Genomic DNA, 23,244 nt, shown 5'->3' on the forward strand with positions numbered 1-23,244 from the left:
GGTGTTGCTGTGAGCTGTGGTGTAGGTTTCAGGTGTGGCTCGGATCCTGAGTTGCTGTGGCAGTGGTGTAGGCCAACAGCTATAGCTCTGTTTTTACCCCTAGCCTGGGAACCTCCATATGCCTAAAAAGACAAAAGACAAAAAGAGGAGGAAAAAAAAAAAGAACGTGACTGCGTGCAGCAACTTGGATCACTGTGGCAGTATGGGTTCAATCTCTGGTCTGGTGCAATAGGTTAAAGTATCTGGCATTGCTGTAGCTGTAGCTCAGATTTGATCCCTCGACCAGGAAGTTACATATGCATGGGTACGGCCATAAAAAAATAGTTACTGGCTTTAGTAATTTTTTTCTCCATCATACAAATGCTGTTCTTTCAAAGTATATATAATTGTTAATATATTTTCTTAATATTTAGACTTTGAATATAGGTAATATTGAAAATCTTTTGTATAGATTTAGTTTTTTTTCCTTCTTAAGTTGCATCCTTAGCATATGAAGTTCCTGGGCCAGAGATAGAATCCAACCTGCAGCCGTAATCTGTGCTACAGCTCCAGCAATGCTGGATCCTTAACTACAGCACTGGGCTGGGGATCGAACCAACATCACCACAGAGACAATGCCAGATCCTTAACCTGCTGTATCACAGTGGGAACTCCCTAGATTTTTAAAATATTTTTGCAATTAGCATATTTTGTGGACATATATATTGATTGTTGACTAAAAATTCACTTTTCAATCTCGGATACTAAGTGAAAATAAATTTGCCAATCTGATAAGCAAAAATGTTATCTTTTAAATTTTACATTTATTAGAGGACTGGGATGGTTAGACGTAATCCTCATATGCTAATTGGTCTTTCGTATTTCATTTGTGAGTTGTCTTTTTTTTAATTTTTGCTTTTTAGGGCCATACCCCTGGCACATGGACGTTCCCAAGCTACAGATTTGAATTGGAGCTATAGCCACTGGCCTACGCCACAGCCACAGCAGCATCAGATCCTCGTCTTCGACCCTACACCACAGCTCACGGCAACACTGGATCCTTAACCCACTGAGTGAGGCCAGGGATTGAACCCGAAACCTCATGGTTCCTAGTCGGATTCGTTTCTGCTGCACCATGGCAGGAACTCCCCAGATATATTTTAAATTAATATTATGTAGTCAGGTTTATAAAAATGTCCAGTCTTGTCAGAATTGATGAGGTAGTCATCTTATCACTCACCTGTTTCCTTTTGAATGCCATAAAAAGAAGGGGAAAACTGTAAAATAAGAATGACCTTTAAAAGTACATTAATGATGGAGTTCCCATCGTGGTGCAGTGGTTAATGAATCCGACTAGGAACCATGAGGTTGCGGGTTTGATCCCTGGCCTTGCTCAGTGGGTTAAGGATCAGGCGTTGTGAGCTGTGGTGTAGGTTGCAGGCTCAGCTCGGATCCCAAGTTGCTGTGGCTCTGGCATAGGCCAGCGGCTACAACTCCGATTAGACCCCTAGCCTGGGAACCTCTATATGCTGCAGGTGCGGCCCTGGGAAAAAAAGGCAAAAAGACAAAAAAATAAAAAATAAAATAAAAATCTCCCCAGAAGTGCGTTAGACGTTTTAAGGAAAAAGATATTTTACTGGTTATAGTGAAAGCCTGAATTGTTAAAGTCACATTTGTAATGATCATCACTGAATGGATAAATTTTAGCAAGTAGAGAAATGAGGAGAGTATTATGGACAGAAGAGGTTTTAGGAGAGAAGAAACTCACAAAAATGGGAAGCAGGAATTTTTTTTTCTTCTGTGCATAAGGTAAGTGAAGAAATAGGAGATAAAGTTGGAAAGATAGATTGGAGTCAAATTTGGTAAGCATGGGGCAGGTGGTGTATCTCTCAACAGGGAAGAGAAAAGCTACAGCATTGTGCCACTAGCTACAGTGAGCACCTGAAATGTGCTTGGTCCAAATTGAAATGTACTGTAAGTTTAAAATAAACACTAGAGCAAGTTCTCTTGTGGTGCAGTGTTAAGGATCCGGTGTTTCCAGCGTTGTCACTGCTGTGGCACAGGTTCAGTCCCTGGCCCTGGAACTTCCGCATGCCACGAGTGTGGCCAAAAATAGATAGATAAACAAACACTGGATTTCTAAGATTTAGTAAAAAATAAAAAATAAAAAAATATAAAAATCTCATTAAAAATTTTCATATTGATGACATGTTGTAATAATTGTATTTTAGATACATTGAGTTAAAATATTAAGTTTGCCTGTTTGCTTTTATTTTTTTTAATGTGTTTTTACTAGAAAATTTAAGATTGTGGATGGCTCAGATTTTATTTCTATTACACAGTGCTAGTATAGATAGAAGGAAAACAACCAGAATTTGCTGGTACTTACTCTGTGCAAGAGATTGTCTAGAAATTATAATGTAAGCTTAGTCTTCATAGAAAACCTGTGAAGTAGGTGATAATATTGTTCTCCTTTTTCGAGTAACTGAGGTGCAAAGAAGTTAAGCAGCATACCTGAAATCACTCCACTAGGAAGGAGGAAGCCAAGATTCAGACTTTGGCTGTTCTGGCTTCATAGCCCATGGTTTCCTCAGTACACTAGTGGCGTGTTGTCATTGGACCATTAAAGGGGAATGAGCTGGAGAATGACATGACTGGAATAATACGTTACTAGACATATTAAAGATAAATGAGGGAAAGAGACTTCATTTTCAGCTCTCCAGTTTTTATTTTGTTGTTGTTACTTTTTTTTGCAGGAGAACAATGCCTTGTATAAAGACAACTTTTGAATTGGATCTTTTTGAAGGATCCTTTATATCAACTGCTTCTCCAAAATTTGCCATATCTCTTTTGTAGATTTGATAATGGGCTGCATTAAAAGTAAAGAGAACAAAAGTCCAGCCATTAAATATAGACCAGAAAACACTCCAGAACCAGCCAGTACAAGTGTCAGCCATCATGGAGCAGAGCACACTTCAGCAGCACTGTCCTCGTCCACCAAGAGCACGTCTGTTAATTTCAGCAACCTTTCCATGACGCCATTTGGAGGATCCTCAGGGGTGACACCTTTTGGAGGAGCATCTTCCTCATTTTCAGTGGTGCCAAGTTCATATCCTGCTGGTTTAACAGGTGAGATTTAAATGGGCATTCCTGTTGTTGGTTTGAGAATGTGACCTTGGACAGAACACACGCAGTGTTTACCTGCTATAAGGAAAATAACTCACTAGGGGACTTGATGTGAAAATTAAAGTCTGCAACATAAAAATTAAAGTCTTATTGTATACATGGGTATTATTCTGGGAAATTTGGTGGTAATCTGATGGGGAATGTGTACTGAGTTTTACCATTATTTTATTAATTCAATTTTCTAGTAATTATTGAGTGCCGACTCTGTGGCGGGCACAGGGAATATATAAATTAAAAACATATCCCTCCCTCAAGAGTGTTACAACTTATCAGATTGTAAAGTGCTTGCCACTGTTAAGGTATTAGAGTGTGGTTACTTGATAAATGTTAAGTAAATGTCAGTTTAGTGACAATAATACAGTTTTTTTTTCTATTAGATACTACTGACTTTTGAAAAAAGAAAAATCCTGAGGCTCAGAGTTCAGTTGATTTTTTTTTTCCCCAGAGTCCAGGTAACGAGCAGGAGAGCACAGATCTAATGTCCTATTCTAGAACTTCATTTATTACACTATGATATCCTTTCAGAGAACAGTGAGAAGTGACAGCCGACAACCTTTTTTTTCTCTCTCTTTTTTTCTCTTTTTGAATTATAGTTTTGTCTGGATTGGGCATATTTGTATTTTTATTTTTTTATTACTCAGTGAATTTATTACATTTATAATTGTACAATGATCGTCACAATCCAGTTTTATAGGATTTCCATCCCACACCCCCAGCGCATCCCCCCCACCCCCCAAGACTGTCTCCTTTGGAAACCATAAGTTTTCCAAAGTCTGTGAGTCAGTGTCTGTTCTGCAAAGAAGTTCATTGTGTCCAGGTTCCACATGTAAGTGATAGCATTTGATATTGGTGTCTAATTGTCTGACTGACTTCACTTAGCATGATAATTTCTAGGTGCATCCATGTTGCTAAAAATGCCATTATTTCGTTCCTTTTAATCGCTGAGTAATATTCCATTGCGTATATGTACCACATCTTCTTGATCCACTCCTCTGTCGATGGACATTTAGGTTGTTTCCACGTGTTGGCTATTGCAAATAGTGCTGCAACGAACGTTGGAGTACATCCGACAACCTTTCATGGAGCCAGAAATGCTCTAAAAAGTAGTCAGATTGTTCTTTTGTGAAGGGTCCCCTATCAGGATGCTTTTCCTTTGAGTACCAAAACCCAATTGGCTTTAAAAGGTAGGGTGAATTCCAGGGTTCTTTGATTCAGCAGTTCCTCTGTCATTAAGGACTCAAGTTTCTTTGGTATCTCTCTCTCTTGTAGCCCTTGGAGTGTCCACTCTGTCCTTTGGCTTGGCAAAACAGCTGCCAGCATCGAATTGAGCATCACGTGGACAAAAGAGGAATCTATTCTGTAATTCTATAAGCATGGATTATGATTTTGTTCCTTCACTCTGCTCACCTCTGGACCAAAAGTAGTGACCAGAGAATGCCATGCATTAATTCTGTTAGACTATTCATTTGAGGAGCTATGGACATCGAAGAGTCAGTTACATTCTGTTTTTTTTTTTTTTTTTTTTTTTTAGGGCTGCATTGCAGCATATGGAGGTTCTCAGGCTAGGGGTCTAATCAGAGCTAGAGCTGCTGGCCTACACCCATAGCCACAACAATACCAGATCCAAGTCGAGTCTGCAACCTACACCACAGCTCATGGCAACTCCAGATCCTTAATCCACTGAGCGAGGCCAGGGATCAAACCTGCATCCTCACGGATACTAGTCAGATTCCTTTCCACTGAGCCACGACAGGAACTCAGAGTCATTTACATTCTTAATTCCAGCCCCTTAACTCTAAATAGAGTTAAGTCAGTAATAGATGGCTGTGATGATATTTTCTCAGTCATCAGTAAAAGTTGAAATTATTTCAAGGATTATATGTTCAGGAAAGATAGTAATCCAAAATAATTAAATATTGAAAAGATAGACTTTAGTTATCTAAAGCTGTATATTTATGGGAAATAGTCCATTCATGGGTATTCATTTAGAAACAGATATGGAGAGTGTCTTTGTGCCCAGGTATTGAGAGTTGTAAGCAGGAGAAACAAGGTTTCCGCTCTAATGGAGTTTACATTGTAATGAGAGGTGGACAATAATTATGGAAACAACTAAATAGGATGATTAATGGTGCTGTACCTGTGGCCCTAAAAAGCAAAAAAAAAAAAAAAAAAGAATGATTAATGGTTCACAAATACTATGAAGGAACTATAAATGGAATGGTTGGGGAAGACCCTTTAGAGGATCAAGTAAAGCCATCTTGAGATGAAATCATTTGAGCTGAGGTTTGATTGATGAGAATGACCCAAATATTTGTTGAACCTGAGACAAGAGCCTTCTGGGGAGAGAGAATAACAAATGCAGTTTGGAAACTACAAGTGGGAGTTCCCTTCATGGCTCAGCAGTTAATGAACCTGACTAGGATCTGTGAGGAAGTGGGTTCAATTCCTGGCCTTGCTCAGGGGGTTAAGGCTCTGGCATTGCCGTGAACTGTGGTGTAGGTCACAGACATGGCTTGGATCCTATGTTGCTGTGGCTGTGGCATAGGCCAGCAGCTCTAGCTCTGATTTGACCCCTAGCCTGGAAACTTCCATATGCCTCAGTGCAGCCCTAAAGAGAAAAAAAAAAAAAAAAAAGAAAGAAAGAAAAGAATAGAAAAAAAAAAACTACGTATAGACTTGACAGATTTAAGGACTAGCATGGGCAGAGGGTAGAATTATGTAACAAAGGATTGAAGAGTCAGGATTTCTCAGAACCTAATAGACTAGTAGTCAGATTGAGTTTTATTCAAAGCCAGAAGGAAGCCACTGAAGAGATTTCATTAAGGAATTTCAGGAGTTCCTATTGTGGAGCACCAGAAACGAATCTGACTAATATCCATGAGGATACAGTTTCGTTCCCTGGCCTCACTCAGTGGATTAGGGATCCGGTATTGCCATGAGCTGTGGTGTAGGTCGCAGATGTGCCTCGGATCCCTTGTTGCTGTGGCTGTGGTATAGGCTGGCAGCTGTAGCTTCAATTCAACCCCTAGCCTGGGAACTTCCATGTGCTGTGGGTGTGGCCCTAAAAAGCAAAAAAAAAAAAAAAAAAAAATTGAATTATCTTAAAAAAATAAACAGAAAACTCTCTCTGGCAGCCCTTTACAGAAATGGATGTGGGGAAGCCGATACTGAAGTAAATTAGACTACTGCTCTTAGTCCCAGAGGTTGCAGTGAGGGAACAGGGACTTGGATTGGGTGGAAGCACTGGAAATGGCAAAGGAAGTAGATAAGATATTTCAGAGGTAGAACTGATGGTGCTGGTAATGGACTTGGCTTGAATACCTGATTGGCTGGTGGTGTCCTTTGCTGAGAAAGAAAGATCTCAGTAATACTGGTTAGAGGAGAAAAGTCAACACCTTTATTTTGTTCTAAGAAATTTAAAATGTTTGGTAGACATTCAAGATGTCAAATAGGTAGTTAACATATGACTGGGCCTTGGGAGAAGCCAGGTAAATGAGATTCTGTCCTTTTGCTTGAAGATAATGGTTTGGCTGTTTAAATTGCTGTTCTCTTAAGCATCAACATACAGTGCTTAAATGACAGAATTGTTTTTGGAATTTATAATTCATATCATTCAAACCATTTAATTTCTAAGAAAAACAGGTCATTTTAAATGTTAATGTAATAAATAATCTTAATAAAACCCTAATTATTATCATTAGTGATTACTCTTAAGGATGGATATATTCACCTCTTATTTATAAAAAATTGAAACTATCAACACCAGTAGTTTATAGTATTTGTTAATGCTTTTTCTGCTGAAAAATTAATTTGAACTTTGTCTTTTCAAGCTAGAGATGTTGCAGCTATGAATCAAGATTTAAATTTGTTTCTCTGGGTCTGTAGAATTTTAGAATTTGTAGAGTACAGTAGTTTCATAGAAGGCCTAAAGATAGCATATTAATAACTTGAAAACTTCTGCTGCCCAAATCGCCAACTTTTAAAAACAGATTCTGGAGACTACGAAAAGAACTGTGCTTAATTAAGCCTTTTTTTGTTGGCATTGTTTTAAAATTTCTCTTTTGTTAATTTGTATGATTTACCTTGGTCTTTTTTTCCTCCAATAGGTGGTGTTACTATATTTGTGGCCTTATATGATTATGAAGCTAGAACTACAGAAGACCTTTCATTTAAGAAGGGTGAAAGATTTCAAATAATTAACAATACGTAAGTGTTATGAACATCTTATGAGGGAGAAATACTGACTGCAGCCTAATTCACACCACTGCCATCGCACTAGTTGATGATTCAAAGATGAGAGTCGTAGGACGTGGGTCTCTGCTCTCTGGGTTGGACGATGCATTTGGTTTCTTTAGACACATGGTACAATACTGCTGCTGTAGCCAAAAGTTATTAATTCCACAAATTGGGTTGCTGTGGTTCTACCATAAACAGAGATTTAAGAATGAGGATTTTTTTTTTTTTGCTTTTTAGGGCTACACCCGTGGCATATACAGGTTACCAGGCTAGAGGTCAAATCGGAGCTGTAGCTGCCTGCCTACGCCACAGCCACACCAACAAGCATTGCTGGATCCTTAACCCACTGAGTGAGGCCGGGGGGAAAACCTGAAATCTCATGGTTACAAGTTGGATTTGTTTTTGCTGTGCCACAACAGGAATTCCTAAGAATTAGGATTGAAGGAGTATATACTAGTAAGTACATTATTTTAAAAATTTTTTTAAAAGAAAAAGAAAACCTTTATAAAGAGCGTTCTGTGTTCATGTTTATCTAAGTACCAGATGGTTTAAAGATCTTAGTCTCGGAGTTCCCATTGTGGCACAGCAAAAACCAATCTGACTAGTATCCATGAGGATGCAGGCCTTGCTCAGTGGGTCTGTGATCTGGTGTTGCCATGAGCCATGGTGTAGGTCACAGATGCAGCTCAGATCCCGAGTTGCTGTGGTTGTGGTGTAGGCTGGCAGCTGTGTCTCCGATTCAACCCATAACCTGGAAACTTCCATCGACTGCAGGTGCGGCCCTAAAAAGCAAAAAAACCCACAAAAAAACAAAACAAAACTTAATCTCCTTCTCTTAAAAAAACAAAGGAAAAATGCTTAGGAACCCTTGTAGTCCCAAACTGGCCATGTTAAGTTGCTCTTTCCTTATATGACTCTCAGACGTTTTGTCATTTAGTGGCCCACCATAGAAAATTCAGTGCTTGTTATGGAAAATAGATTCCATAATTTCATTAGCAGTCATAGCAACCACTTTGTAACTTCTCAAAATAGATATTTATGGTCTCTTTGTGTCCAGTCATGTTTCCTTCCATCCTTGTTCTCATTTGCTACCAGTTATTGTTCAAGGACATGAAATATGATTATGTGATTATGTCTCTCTGCTTTAAAGCCCTTTAATAGCTACCAGCTGCTGTCAAGATAGACAGCAGTAAGAGTAGGCATCATTCATTGAGCTTCTTCCCTTTCTCACTTCACTGCCCAGCCATGGTGAATTACTTGAGATTCTGAATACGTTCCTCCTTCATGCCTTCACACACGTGATTTCTTTTTTCTAGAATGTGACTTCTTTCCATTTTTCTTCCTTTATCTGGCCAACCGTAGTCATCCCATGTCCTTTCTCAGCGAAGCCTTTTTTGATATTCTACCTTCCCTGCCTGGCCCAGTTCCCTCCCACCTCCTGCTGGATTGGGTGTTTCTTACCTGTTCACATAGCAACCTGTGCAGACCTCGATTATAGCCGCCATCATAGTTTTGAATTATAATTTATCACATGTCTATCATTCTTTTGGACCAGTGGGTCTCAACCCGGGGCAAAATCACCCGGAGAATATTTGGCAATATCTGGAGACATTTTTGCTTGTTACAGTCAGTGTGCTACAATTTTCATCTGGTGGATAGAGGCCAGGGATATTGCTCAACATTCTATAGTGCACAGGGTGGCCCTAAACAAGAAAGAATTATCCAGCCCAAAGTGTCAGTAGTTGAGAAATCCTGCTCTAGGCTAAGTTACTAGAGGGTAAGGACTTTTTGCCTGTTTCCATCATACCCTGTTGTAAATTCTGTCACTCAACAGGTATTCACTAAATGTTTAAATGGATCAGTGAAAAGTTAGCAGGATCAGAGTTTTGCATATCTGAAAGTACTTAATGTATACTAGGAAGCCGCAAGTCAAATGTAAGAGTTTGTAAGCACTTGAATTATCAAAGGATTTTCCATTTCATTTTTTATTTATATTCTTTTTCCATTTCATTTTTTAGAAAGCAAATTCAACTCGGGCATTTATAAAATTTCAGTGTAGACAATTTATTTTTATTTTTTATTTTTTTGCTTTCTAGGGCTGCACCCACAGCGTATGGAAGTTCCCCGGCTAGGGATCAAATCAGAGCTACAGCTACCAGCCTACACCACAGCCACAGCAAAACTGAATCCAATTCGAATCTTCAAATACACAACAGCTTTATGTCAATGCCGAATCCTTAACCCACTGAGCAAGGTCAGGGATCAAACTGCATCCTCATGGATACTAGTTGAGATCTTAACCCTCTGAGCCACAATAGGAACTCCCAGAAGAAGAAAACATTTAATCAAAATGAATTTGAAAGTTCTACTTCCCCAAGTTGTTTTATTCAGTATAGTTTATTCAGTATAATAATCAGGTTGAAGGGTTAGATTAAAAAAGGGATCTTATAGGAGTTCCCGCCATGGCATAGTGGGTTAAGAATGTGACCGCAGTGGCTCAGGTTGCTGCAGGAGCATGGGTTTGATCCCTGGCCCAGCATAGTGGGTTAAAGAATCTGGCATTGTGTGTAGGTCGCAGCTGAGGCTTGGATTCAGTCCCTCTCCTGGGAACTTCCATATGCCCTGAGTGTGGCCATAGAAAAAAAAGAGAGAGATTATAACTAAAATTAACGTGGAGTTGTTTTTGTTTTTGAAAGGGTTTTTTTTTCTTTGGTTTTTTTGTTTTTTGTTTGGAACAGAAATGTGCACTTGTGATTTTGCTTAACCTTATTCCCTTAATCCATATAACATTTTTTAATTTTTAAAAATATTTTAAATATTAAGTATTTTTAACATTATTCTTTGAGTTTATTTCTTGATCAGATCAATGCATAAGTTAAAAATGGAAGTAATACTCTTTTCTGTTTCAGATTAAGACAACACTGCAATAGATCATGTCTTGAGCAGCAGTCTGCCTTGTGGTAATTGTTGTTTTATGTGTTGCAGGGAAGGAGACTGGTGGGAAGCAAGATCAATCGCTACAGGAAAGAGTGGCTATATCCCTAGCAATTATGTAGCCCCTGCAGATTCCATTCAGGCAGAAGAGTATGGCATTACTTCATATTTTATTCATTATTTTGACTTTTAAAATACTTTAATGCACATTCTCCTTAGCCACAACTTTACACACACACAGTTACATACCAGTCTTAATACAGCTAATGTATCATATTAATAGAAGATGTTACTTAAAAGTTAATAATTAATACCATAGTGTTTGCTTACAGTAGGATCATAAGCAAATCTGTATTCATAATACTGCATTGTGCCTCGTCCCTATTCTTTATTTTTTCACTTTCAAAAATTTTCATTAACCCTTTTTATATTTCTCACTTCAAAAATTTATCCTCAAAGTTCCGTGGTGGCCTAGCGGTTAAGGACTCTTGAGTTTTCACTGCTGTGGCTTTATTACTGCTGTGGCTCAGGTTCAGTCCCTGGCCCAGGAACTTCCCTGTGCCACAGGTGTGGCCAAAAAAAAAATTTCAGTTGATATATTGATGTTAATTTCTTGACTTAGGTGCTTGTTCCATGCTTATATAGCAGAGTATTCTTATCCTTTAAGAGGTACACACTGAAGTATTTAGGGGTGGTGATTTCAACATGTTTGCAACTATCATTCAGTTCAGAAGAAGATACACACCCACACAAACACATATACAGTAGGGAAGAGAGAATATGACAAAGCAAAATGTTAACAGGAAACCTGGCTGGAGGGTATACGTGAGTTTTATGTACCGTTCTTGTAACTTTTAAAAAGTTAAAGTTTACCTTCAGTGACACATTACAGGCATACCTCAAAGACATAGTGGATTTGGTTCTAGACAATCACAATAAAGCAAATATTGCAGTAAAGTGAGTTTTCCCAGTGCGTGTAAAAGTTATGTTGATAGTATACTGTAGTCTGTTAAGTGTGCAATAGCATGTGTCTAACATAACAATGAATATACCTTAGTTAAAAATACTTTATTGCTGAAAAAGGCTAACCCTCATCTAAACAGCCTTCAGCAAGCCATAATCCTTTTGCTTGGTGAAGGGTCTTGCCTTCATGTTGATAGCTGCTAACTCATCAAGGTGGTGGTTGCTGAAGATTGGGGTGGCTGTGGTAATTTCTTAAAACAACGAAAAGGTTTGCTGCATTGATCAACTTCCCTTGAACACTCTGAGATCATTGCAGGGTTATTTATTGGCCTAATTTCAGTTTTGGGTGTCTCAGGGAATCGAGAGGCACAAGAAACAGGAGAGAGATGGGGAAAACTAGTCACGCAACATTTACTAAGTTTGCCGTCTTATACAGGCACAGTTTATGATGCCCAGAACAATTATAGTGGTAACAGCCAAGATCATAGATCACCACAACAAATATAATAATAACGAAAAAGTTAGAAATAATGCAGACTTATTAGCAAAACGTGACACAGAGACACAAAGTTATTATCAAAGACTATTGGAAAAATGACTGACTTATTCCACGCAGAGTTGTCACAAACCTTTAATTTTAAAAAAGATAGCATCTTCATAGCACAATAAAGTAAAACACAATAAATTGAGTATGCCTGTACTTTTATATCAAGGCAGGTTTATTTGGCAGCCATAAATTACCACTTTACTTTCATGTCACAAATCCTTGAATATAGTAGATGCTCTGTTGGTATTTGTTTGCTTTTATTAGTGATGTGTAATTTGTTTGTGTAAGTCTGTTCTGTCTTGGCACTTGTTACTTTCATTTGGCCTTTTGTCTTTCTTCTCCACTGTTCTGTGGCTCCTCTACAGCAAAAATCATCATTTTTATTCACAAAACTATTAAATCAAACCCCACCAATTTAGAGTCCCTAAAAATTTGGATAGGTTTACTTGCATCTCACTGAATACAGATGATCACACTGTTGCCAAAGAACCACTTTGATTTTTCTTACTATAGTCTCAGTATTTCTGTCACTGTTGCCTTTCCTTCTGCACTTAACTGTTCCTGTCACTGCTGGGTGGCATTTAAAAGAAACATTGAGTAGTAAAAACATGAAAATGTTCTGACAGTATATTCTGACAGTAATACTTGTAATAGGCTTAAGAGCTAAAGGTCTTTTATTCTGTCTTACTGTATGTTAAAGTCATGTTTAAAACTGTTTGTCATCCTCCCTGTCCCACTCTATTCTTAATAATATCTAGGTTTAATTTTTATGATGCGTACACCTTTCTAAATCAGAACACTACTCATTTTTTCCCCCAGATGGTATTTTGGCAAAATGGGGAGAAAAGATGCTGAGAGATTACTTCTGAATCCTGGGAATCAAAGAGGTATTTTCTTAGTAAGAGAGAGTGAAACTACTAAAGGTATGAATATTGTTATTAATATAACATTTTTCTTGGGCAGTGTTCTGAGAAGGATAGAGTAAAAGTGTTCATTTTCCCCTCCAGGTGCTTATTCCCTCTCTATTCGTGATTGGGATGAGGTGAGGGGTGACAATGTGAAACACTACAAAATCAGAAAACTTGACAATGGTGGATACTATATCACAACCAGAGCGCAGTTTGATACGCTGCAGAAGTTGGTAAAACACTATACAGGTGTGTGGGTTTTTCAGAGATGAAAATTATTCCCTCATGTTCAGTTTGATGAGTACAGAATCCATGTCTCCAATGTGGCTAAAAGTTTAACATGCTACACAGAGTCTGTTCCCAAGGTACTCTGGATTAAAATGAGGAACAATAATACTTATTGTTATCTGAGTTTAGTTCCTGGATGGTATGCTAAGTCAGACTACCATCATTTGTGTCCTTACATCTTATAGGCATAGTGTTTACATTGGCGTTCCATTTCATAACAACCTAATACCAAATAGATGTGACAGTAAATAAAAAAGGAAAAATTTTATTTAGGGACTCTTATTAAGTAGGTGAAACTGAACACTTAAAAAGCTGTTTCAAGTGCCCATATGGCTCAGCAGGTTAAGGGTCTGGCATTGTCACTTCAGTAACTCAACTCAATTCTGTGGCATGGGTTCGATCCCTAGCCCAGGAACTTTCCTGTGCCACAGGTACAGCCAAAAACAAAACAAAAGCTGTTTCACCTATCCTGTTGGGTTACTTCCATATCATGGGCTGGACCATAAAAGACTTCGTAAAATATAAGTCCAATGAAATTTGATCTGAAGATGCATTTTTTCTTTTCATGGAAAATTAATGTATAGCAACTATAGACATTCATCAATCTTTCAAGGACCTTTGAAAGGTATTCAGTAGAGTCTTCTGTCTCAAAAATTTTAATCACCAATTTGACACATGAATGCCTCTGAAAGTCTTTAAATGATTAATACTAGGGGCAGGGAAGTTTCCATGACAATTTCTCCTTCAATGACAGCTAGCAGCAAATGAGTCTATCAAGTCAACCACCGGTTTTGACATTGATAAAACATGTTACCAAGCAGTGGCATCAGTGGTAGTTACACTTGTTAGAATGTTGATGTGTGTGTGGTTACTTGTTGAGAATGGAAGAGAGCAATCATATTTACAATAAGAAAGATTGTATAAGCAGGATCCAAAGTTAAGCCATTATGAATTGGGGGTTTCCTATCTCCTTTATTTAAAAATCAGTGCTGGAGTTCCGTTCATGGTTCATCGGTTAACAAATCCAGCTAGGATTCATGAGGATGTGAGTTTGATCCCTGGCCTCGGTCAGTGGGTTAAGGATCCAGCATTGCTATGAGGTTGGGGTATTGGTCGCAGACGTAGCTCTGATCCTGCGTTGCTGTGGCTCTGGTGTAGGCTGGCAGCTAAAGCTCTGATTCAACCCCTAGCCTGGGAACTTCCATATGCCACAGGTGGGGCCCTAAAAAGCAATAATAATAAAATAGAATAAAATTAAATTAAATTAAAATAAATCAGTCCTCTAAATAAAGAAGTTTCTCCTTGATTTTCAGTGTCCTGCTTAGACTAGTGGTTATTAAGAATAACAATTAATGGTAGTATTCTCTGGTAACAATAAAGTACAGTAGTCAAAAGCAAAACTTTGGAACAGCCAAATCTAGGGTTTGAAACTCATCTCCATCAAGTTACTGGGTGACCTTGAGAAAGTTGCTTAAGTTTTCTAAAACTCCTTTATTTACATGAGATCTTTGTAAAGTGCTAAATTAGCACAATGGCTGGGATGTATTAAGTATTCAGTAAATAATAACTTTAAAAATGTATTTAACAAAATCGCACTTCTAGTTTTGCTTCTTTTATGCAACTCCTTTTTTGTGTTTGTGCTTTTGTAATAAAATTGAAAAAACATTGTTTTTATTCCCTATAATTTAAGCTAAAAATTTTAAGAAACACTGGTACAACTATATGTACATTAATTTTTTTAAGTCATTTTACAGTGTGGTTTATCCATTTATCTAGAACATGCTGATGGTTTATGCCATAAGTTAACAACTGTGTGTCCAACTGTGAAACCCCAGACTCAAGGTCTAGCAAAAGACGCTTGGGAAATCCCTCGAGAATCTTTGCGACTAGAGGTTAAACTAGGACAAGGATGTTTTGGTGAAGTATGGATGGGTAAGGAGCCTCAACTTTTGTTTTTTGACCTTGTTTAGCCATAGATTAAAATGCCACAATTCATGGTAAGATTGTTGAAATATTTAGAGTGACTGCTTTTCATTCAAGTGTGTTGTAAATCTCTTAAAATATAGATTAAAATAGTGAAATGTGTGTTGTTTCTCTAGGAACATGGAATGGAACCACAAAAGTAGCAATCAAAACACTAAAACCAGGTACAATGATGCCAGAAGCTTTTCTTCAAGAGGCTCAGATAATGAAAAAGTTAAGACATGATAAACTTGTTCCACTATATGCTGTTGTTTCTGAAGAGCCAATTTACATTGTCACTGAGTTTATGTCAAAAGGTACGTGTGTATTAGTATTTCTTGGGGTGTTCATGTTAATACATTTTAAGTCTTTGTCTCTTTTTATACATACATATTTTTATGTGTAGTAGTTTCTATTTTAAGATTTTTATGTAGACATCTGAAGAGAGAAAATCTGACATTTTGTTTAAGGGAATAGTTAATGATTAGCTCTAGTTATTCTAAAGGATAGTACAGAGTTGGAAAGGAGAATAAAGCACTGAATTTATTTTGTAAATAAATAGTCCTTCATTCCATTTGACTAAAGACAGTAGAATAGCTGGGAAGGTAGAGTGAACCACTGTAGTGCAATGGGCTAAGGACCTGGTATTGCTGCAGCTGTGGTGTAGGTCACAGCTGTGGCTCAGATTCGATCTCTGGCCCAGGAACTTTCATATTCCACAGGAGCAGCCAAAAAACAAAAAACTATTTGCACTAATTGAATTAAAATAATGCAATTTGAAAGATACTTGTATCTTCAGTACTAAAGCATAGAAAACAAGCGAAGTTAAGGAAATTAATTTTATGTCAATTTAATACATTTTAATAATAATCCCACTCAGGACTTCTAGGAACTTCTTTTTTCTACTACCGTCAACCAGAATTTCTCTGTTCTCCTAGATCCCAAGGTGTGGCATCTTCAGGGAGAGTTGGTTAGGGCAGGAAAAGGAGAGGGAAGGTTGTTGCTCTTCCATCTTTTTCCCTTTTCTAATGATGCATTAGAAGAGGAATGAGTAAGTCACCAAGTATGCTTGCTGAGCAGACTACTTTTTACCCTCTTGAGTTTCATCTACTCTTTTTTTTGCTTTTTTTTTCTGGGCCGCACCATGGAGGTTCCCAGGCTGGGGGTCCCTGGGCACCCAGTCAGAGCTACAACTGCCGGCCTATACCACAGCCACAGCAATGCCAGATCCGACATGCATCTGTGACCTACACCACAGCTCACGGCAACGCTGGATCCTTAACCCACTGATAGAGACCAGGGCTAGAACTTGCATCCTTATGGATACTAGTCAGATTGGTTTCCACTGCGCCGCAAGGGGAACGCCTCATCTACTCTTTTTACTCTTTTTTTTTTTTTTTGTCTTTTTGCTATTTCTTGGGCCGCTCCCGCGGCATATGGAGGTTCCCAGGCTAGGGGTCCAATCGGAGCTGTAGCCACCGGCCTACGCCAGAGCCACAGCAACGCGGGATCCGAGCCGCGTCTGCAACCTACACCACAGCTCACGGCAACGCCAGATCCTTAACCCACTGAGCAAGGGCAGGGACCGAACCCGCAACCTCATGGTTCCTAGTCGGATTCGTCAACCACTGCGCCACGACGGGAACTCCTACTCTTTTTACTCTTAACGAGTCATCCTTAGGTAAGCCACTGCGGGTGTCACCCCTCTCCAGGAGTCCATCTTGGCCAGTGATGTAGTTCCATCTAGTGGTGGCAGGACCAACTACAAGCTACACATTTACTATGAGAAAATATTTCCCCCCAAAAGAAACAGAAAAATCAAAAATTAAGAATTGACATAGCCCTACTAATTGATAGCCAAAACATTACCTAGAACCCCCAAAGCAAATGGCACTTTTGGCAAGAAATCTCTACTTCAAACAGCTGCCAAATATCCCATCTCAGACTGTATTAGATGAACTAGAAGGGGAAAAGGGACAAGGAAGAAGTGTAAAATCAAAGTCTTGATGGTGTAAGAATATAATGGAGATAAAGCTCATGGTCCCTAAAGGGACCATGAGCTAAAGCTTTGTATATTGAGTTCAGGAAGTATTTAATTGGGGAACATGGTGGAAGTCTGTGTTTTCAGATTGCTGGGTTAGGATTATTTCTAGATAGGAATTTGGGGTTTTGTTGTTGTTTTCTTCCACCATACCTGCAGCTTATGGAAGTTCCTGAGCCAGGGATTGAATCTGAGCTGCAGCTGTGACCTGTGCCACAGCTGTAGCAGCGCTGGATCCTCAGCCTTTTGTGCCACACCAGGAACTCCTAGATGGGAGACTTAGGATACAGGATCACACGTGTCCCTTCTAGTTTTGAGCTCTGTAATTCCCCATCTTGCTCTTCATGTACTTAGCCCTTGGCCCTCCATAATCCATCCAAACTCATTGAATTTGGAGAGAGAAGACCTAACCTAATGACTATAAAAGTAAATAACAGCTGACTGTAAACAAATTCTCTGTCAATATTTGCATGCTTACATGTGTTTTCTAGAAGGAGTATCCATAGTTTTCATCAGTTTTTTAAAATAACTCAGGACCAAAAAAAAAGTTAAGCACCACTGATATCCATACTGCTCTGATGCATGGATATAAGAAATATTTAAGGGAAGGGGATTTTTTGTAATTGGTCGAAGATCAGGGAGAAAGAATTGTCAAAATGACACACATTCCAGAGTTCCTTGGTGGCCTAGCGGTTAAGAACTTAGTATTGTCACTGTTGTGGCTCGGGTTTGATACCTGGCCTGAGAACTTCCACATAATAGAGACACAGCTGCTTTAAAAAAAAAAAAAAAGACGCATTCCAATTCTGGATTTCTGTGCTCTGCAGCTTTTACACTATTTTAGCAATTACCATTACACTGAATGATGTTCTACTTAGTGCACTGATCATGGCACCTTATCTAGATTGTAAATCCCAAAACGACCTATATCCCTTGCTTCTTGCTGTATATTCCACATGTCATGCAGAGTATTTATTCGACATTGTCTATCTTACAGGCTAAGAAAAAGGAGCGGCTCTTTCTCTGTTTGAGGACAGTTCTTTCACTGCATTCTGGATCCTCCCTTTATTTAAAAAGCAAACCTTCCTTTAAGTCCCAACATCTGCTTCTGCTTCCTTCCTAAAGAACAGGCAGTATTCCTTGTCTTTACTTCCTAACCAGTCATTTTAATATTTTATTATTTTAAATTATGGACTATTTCAAACATACTAAGAATACCATGACACCCATGTCCCTACCATCCAAATTTAATTAATGTTGATGCTTATTAACGTTCCCATCTCCGTTTTTCATGTTGATGTACTTTTATTCACATGTGTTTACCTATCTGCAGCATATGGAGTTTCCCAGGCTAGGGGTTGAATTGGAGCTGTAGCTGCTCACCTACACCACAGCCACAGCAATGCCAAATCTGAGCCATGTCTGCAGCCTACACCACAGCTCACGGCAATGCTGGATCCTTGTCCCACGGAGGGATTGAACCCACATCCTCATGGATACTAGTCAGATTCATTTCTGTTGAGCCACAGCAGAAACTTAGGTATATTTTTAATTTAGGGAAATAACTAGCTGTATTTTCATTCAACATTATGTGCTTGAGGGGTTCCAGCTGTGGTGCGACAGTCAACAGCGCCTCTGGAGTGCTGGGATGCAGTTTTGATCCCTAGCCTGGCATAGTGGGTTAAGGATCTGGCATTGCTGTAGCTTCGGTGTAGGTCACAGCTGCAGCTCGTATCTGATCCTTGCACCAGGAACTGTATATGTGACAAGGAAGCCAAAAAGAAGAAAAAAAGTGTTATGTGCTTGAGATGTATTCATGTGGATAAGGGAAGATCTCATTTGGGTACTTGTAACTGTTGAATGAAATTCGGTATGAGTATTCCATTATTTTACTCATTCCTTTCCAAATGAATATTTTGGTTGCTTTTAGTTTGTCACTGTCGCAGGCAGTGTTGCAGTGAATATCCTTGTCCTTTGTGACGTGTGCAAGAGTCTCTGGCAGCAGCCTTAGCATCACCTGGAAACTTGTTAGAAATGAACTCTGGCCATGAGACCCAGCAGGTTCCACCTCCCCACCTGCTTGTGTAATAATAGTCCACTGATGGCTATTTATCCCATATTAAATCTCTCTAGAAGTGTTCCTCTTTGCATTGTTCCCCTGCTGTTGTTGCTAGATTTAACAAAATAGTCTCAGCCGAATTTCATTCTTCAAATTGAAATGGTTGCTCTTTCATCATAAATGACCAAAGCAAAACAAGCGAACAGAAACCTTGTATGAAAAAGATAAAGTCCATGTATGCATTGCTTTCTGTGTTTTGGCTCCTTCTGTAGCCTCATTCTTACCAGTTCCCATCCTTGTTGTGCCTGTGTTCTTGCACAGGAGGGACAGTGCCTTGAACATACTGTCCTGGTTCCTGAATACTTGTTTCTATGCTTGTTACTCTCTCTTCCTGGAGATTCTTTTCTGCCCCCATTCTTCCTCAAGATGCATCTCCTCTGTGAAGTCTTTTCTAACTTTTCTGTAGAATTAACCAGATCGATTGTGTCGCCACTGTAGTTTTTGTAGTAACTTTTATTTTGGTCTTTTTTTAGGGGTTGGGGACACAACTGTGGCATATGGAAGTTCCCAGCCTAGAGGTCGAATCAGAGCTACAGCTGCCGGCCTACACCATAGCCACAGCAATGCCAGATCTGAGCCTTGTCTGTAACCTACACCACAGCTCACAGCAAAACAGGCTCCTTAACCGACTAAGCAGGGCCAGGTATTGAACCTGACTCTTCATGGATGTCAGGTTCGTTACCAATGAGCCAGGACAGGAAATCCCTTTTACAGTAACTTTTGTAACAACTACTGTATAATATTTGTTTGCATATAGTTTCTAGATCTATACATTATACTTTTGTACTAGATCAAGATCCTCTTTGTCCTTGCATGTTCTTCTGTGCCTCTTATAGTCTCTTAGTAAATATTTGTTCTTTTTTTTTTTTTTTTTTAGGGCCACAGGTGCAGCATATGGCAGTTCCCAAGCTAGGGGTCAAATTGGAGCTGCAGCTGACAGCCTATACCACAGCCTCAGCAAGTGCAAAATCTGAGCTGTATCTGCAACCTGCACCACAGCTCACAGCAACACTGGATCCTTAACCCACTGAGCGAGGACAGGGATCAAACCCACGTCCTTGTGGATACTAGTTGGGTTCGTTGCCGCTGAGCCACAATGGGAATGCCTCTTAGTGAATATTTGAAAGGGCAGATAAATGGACAAACACAATAATGTCCTCCCTGCCAGAGACAGAAGAGAAAAAGATGTTCTCTGTCTATAAGTGAAGAGACTAAGTCATGCCTCCTCATTGTTTTCTTTGCCTTTTGTTTTGTTTGTTAGAGGGTTTTTTCTTTTTTGTTTTTGTTTTTTGGTCTTTTTGTCTTTTTGCCATTTCTAGGGCCGCTCCCGCGGCATATGGAGATTCCCAGGCTAGGGGTGGAATTGGAGCTGTAGCCTCCGGCCTAGGCCAGAGCCACAGCAACTTGGGATCCGAGCCGCGTCTGCAACCTACGCCACAGCTCAAGGCAATGCCGGATCGTTAACCCACTGAGCAAGGGCAGGGACCGAACCTGCAACCTCATGGTTCCAAGTCAGATTCGTTAACCACTGCGCCACGACGGGAACTCCATGTTAGAGGGGTTTTTGTTTGTTTTTTGCTTTTTAGGGCTGTACTGAGCCACAGTTGGAACTCCTTGTTTTTCTTTGAAATACTTTCAAGCTTATAGAAAAGTTTAAAAATAATACAAAGAATTCCTATATATGTTTCAGCTGATTTGCTAATTATTATATATAAATATAATGAGGGTTATTTTCCTGAACCATTGAGAGTACATTGCAGATATTATGCTCACTTTACCTCTGAATACTTCAGTTTATCTCTTAAAGACAAGAACATTGTCTCACAAACCACAGTACAATAAATGCAGGAAGTATAACATAGATACAGTTATGTTGCCTAAAGCACAGTTCCTACTCAGATTTCACCAGCCATCCCAGTGATAATTGTAGCAGTTTTCTCCCAATCTAGTGTCAAGTCTGGTCAGGCACTGCTTTTAGTTGTCCATTCTCTTTAGTCTCCTTTAATCTGGAGCAGTCCCTCAGCCTTTCTTGTATTTCATAAAACTGTTATTTTTTGAGATAAATTAAAGTTGTTTATTATAAACTGTGCCTTAATTTGGAATTGTCTCATATTTTCTCTTGATCAAAATCAGGTATGTTTGCAACCAGTAACAGAGTAGCCTCTTGTCCTTTCCAGCATTTATCTCTGCTGTACTGCAGAGTACTTTGCTGCTTTGCTGCTCCATGCAGCATCTGCTAAAATGGAGAGAAGTTGGTTGGACTAACACATCCATGTCAACTTGTTTAGCACTTATATTTAGTTTTAGGTACCCCAAGATAGTCCCAAGTTGTCTGAACTCTAGTCTCAGACTGGCTTAAAAATAGAAGTATCTATTTTTGACTAAAAATTGGGACTGATGTTGATCAAAGCAAACAAGGAAAGAATGCCTATAATCTCGTGAGAGAATGGCATCTTCTCTTTTTCATGTTTTCAGGAGTTAAAAAATTTCATTTTAGGAGTTCCCGTCGTGGCTCAGCGGTTAATGAATCTGGCTAGCATCCATGAGGATGCAGGTTCGATTCCTGACCTTGCTCAGTGGGTTAAGGATCTGGCATTGCTGTGAGCTGTGGTGTAGGTCACAGACGGGGCTCAGATCCTGTGTTGCTGTGGCTCTGGCATAGGCTGGCAGCTACAGCTGAGATTGGACCCCTAGCCTGGAAACCTCCATATGCCATGGCTGTGGCCCTAAAAAGCAAATAAATAAAACAAACAAAAAAAATCACTTTAGGAGCTTTTTCTAGAATCTTAAAAATATTCAGAAATTCCAAAGCTGCAAAAAACATTGAAAAATAAAAAGCCAAAAGTTTTGTATTATGATGTGATTTGTTTGGAATTAGGGGAACATTTGTTGCAATTCTGATTTAAGATTTGCTTATGTTTGAATGTCTTGCTATCTTTTATAGGGAGCTTGTTAGATTTCCTGAAGGAGGGAGATGGAAAGTATTTGAAGCTCCCACAACTGGTTGACATGGCTGCTCAGGTACTTATGTGTTTATGCTCATGTCCGTTTGAATTGCAAGTGTACATTTAAAATGTTAATTAATCTTAGTAGAATACAGTTGTTTATGTAGTGAAATTATACAATTTTAGAGTTGGGAGGAACATTACAGAAAATCCAATCTGATCTCTTTATGTTATGACAAAGTAGTGTCTGAGGACCCAGGTATCTAATTTCAGTAGATAAATGTTAAGACAGTGAATAATTGCTATTCCAGAGAAGATATTAGACATCTAAAGTGTGAGTTGAATTTTTTATTTAATACAGTCCAAAATTATTAAAATGGCAGTGTGTGTACAGGTAAAGATGAGATAGTTTTACTCTTCTAAATTTTTCTTTTTAAATATAAATGAAGGAGTTCCGGTCATGGTACAGAGGAAACAAATCCAACTAGGAACCATGAGGTTGCAGGTTCTATCCCTGGCCACGCTCAGTGGGTTAAGGATCCTGCATTGCTGTGGCTGTGGTGTAGGCCAGCAGCTACAGCTCCGGTTAGACTGCTAGCCTGGGAACCTCCATATGCTGAGGGTGTGGCCCTCAAAAAAAAAGACAAAAGACAAAATAAATAAATAAAAATTAAATATAAATGAAAACTATTACAAGTTTCTATTCCGATGTGTGCGTCTCCTTTCTCCTACCGCTTTATCCCCTTTCCTTCCTACTCTTTCTCCCCCTCCTTATCCTCTTTTTCCTTCTCCTCCACTAAAGGTTTTCCATTTTTCCTATTTTATGCTGGACTAGGCCCCTTTACTATCATCTCATCAAGATACATGATTATTCAGTGTTCTAACTTAATATTGACCAAAACTGTCCTCCCTCTCCTTCCTTTTATATCATATCTTTTTTTTCTTTTTAAGATTGCTGATGGAATGGCATATATTGAAAGAATGAACTATATTCATCGAGATCTACGGGCTGCTAATATTCTTGTAGGAGAAAATCTTGTGTGCAAAATAGCAGATTTTGGCTTAGCAAGGTTAATTGAAGACAATGAATATACAGCAAGACAAGGTAAATGACTGTTTAATAAATGTTTGTAGCC

General features: G+C 39.0%; 1 protein-coding gene across 2 annotated transcripts in view; it reads left to right on the forward strand.

The window, feature by feature from the left end:
• YES1 (YES proto-oncogene 1, Src family tyrosine kinase) overlaps positions 1–23,244 on the forward strand; it is a 92,386-nt gene that overhangs the window by 56,997 nt on the left and 12,145 nt on the right. For both annotated transcript variants that reach the window (XM_047793846.1, XM_047793847.1), the window contains exons 2-10: positions 2,836–3,108; positions 7,272–7,371; positions 10,387–10,485; positions 12,665–12,768; positions 12,853–13,002; positions 14,818–14,973; positions 15,141–15,320; positions 22,108–22,184; positions 23,060–23,213. In XM_047793846.1, the coding sequence (XP_047649802.1) occupies positions 2,844–3,108; positions 7,272–7,371; positions 10,387–10,485; positions 12,665–12,768; positions 12,853–13,002; positions 14,818–14,973; positions 15,141–15,320; positions 22,108–22,184; positions 23,060–23,213 (1,285 nt within the window). In that variant the 5' untranslated portion in view covers positions 2,836–2,843. The remainder of the gene's footprint in view (positions 1–2,835; positions 3,109–7,271; positions 7,372–10,386; positions 10,486–12,664; positions 12,769–12,852; positions 13,003–14,817; positions 14,974–15,140; positions 15,321–22,107; positions 22,185–23,059; positions 23,214–23,244) is intronic.

This window comes from Phacochoerus africanus, chromosome 8 (assembly GCF_016906955.1).
Source record: "Phacochoerus africanus isolate WHEZ1 chromosome 8, ROS_Pafr_v1, whole genome shotgun sequence".
NCBI classification, from domain to species: Eukaryota; Metazoa; Chordata; class Mammalia; order Artiodactyla; family Suidae; genus Phacochoerus; species Phacochoerus africanus.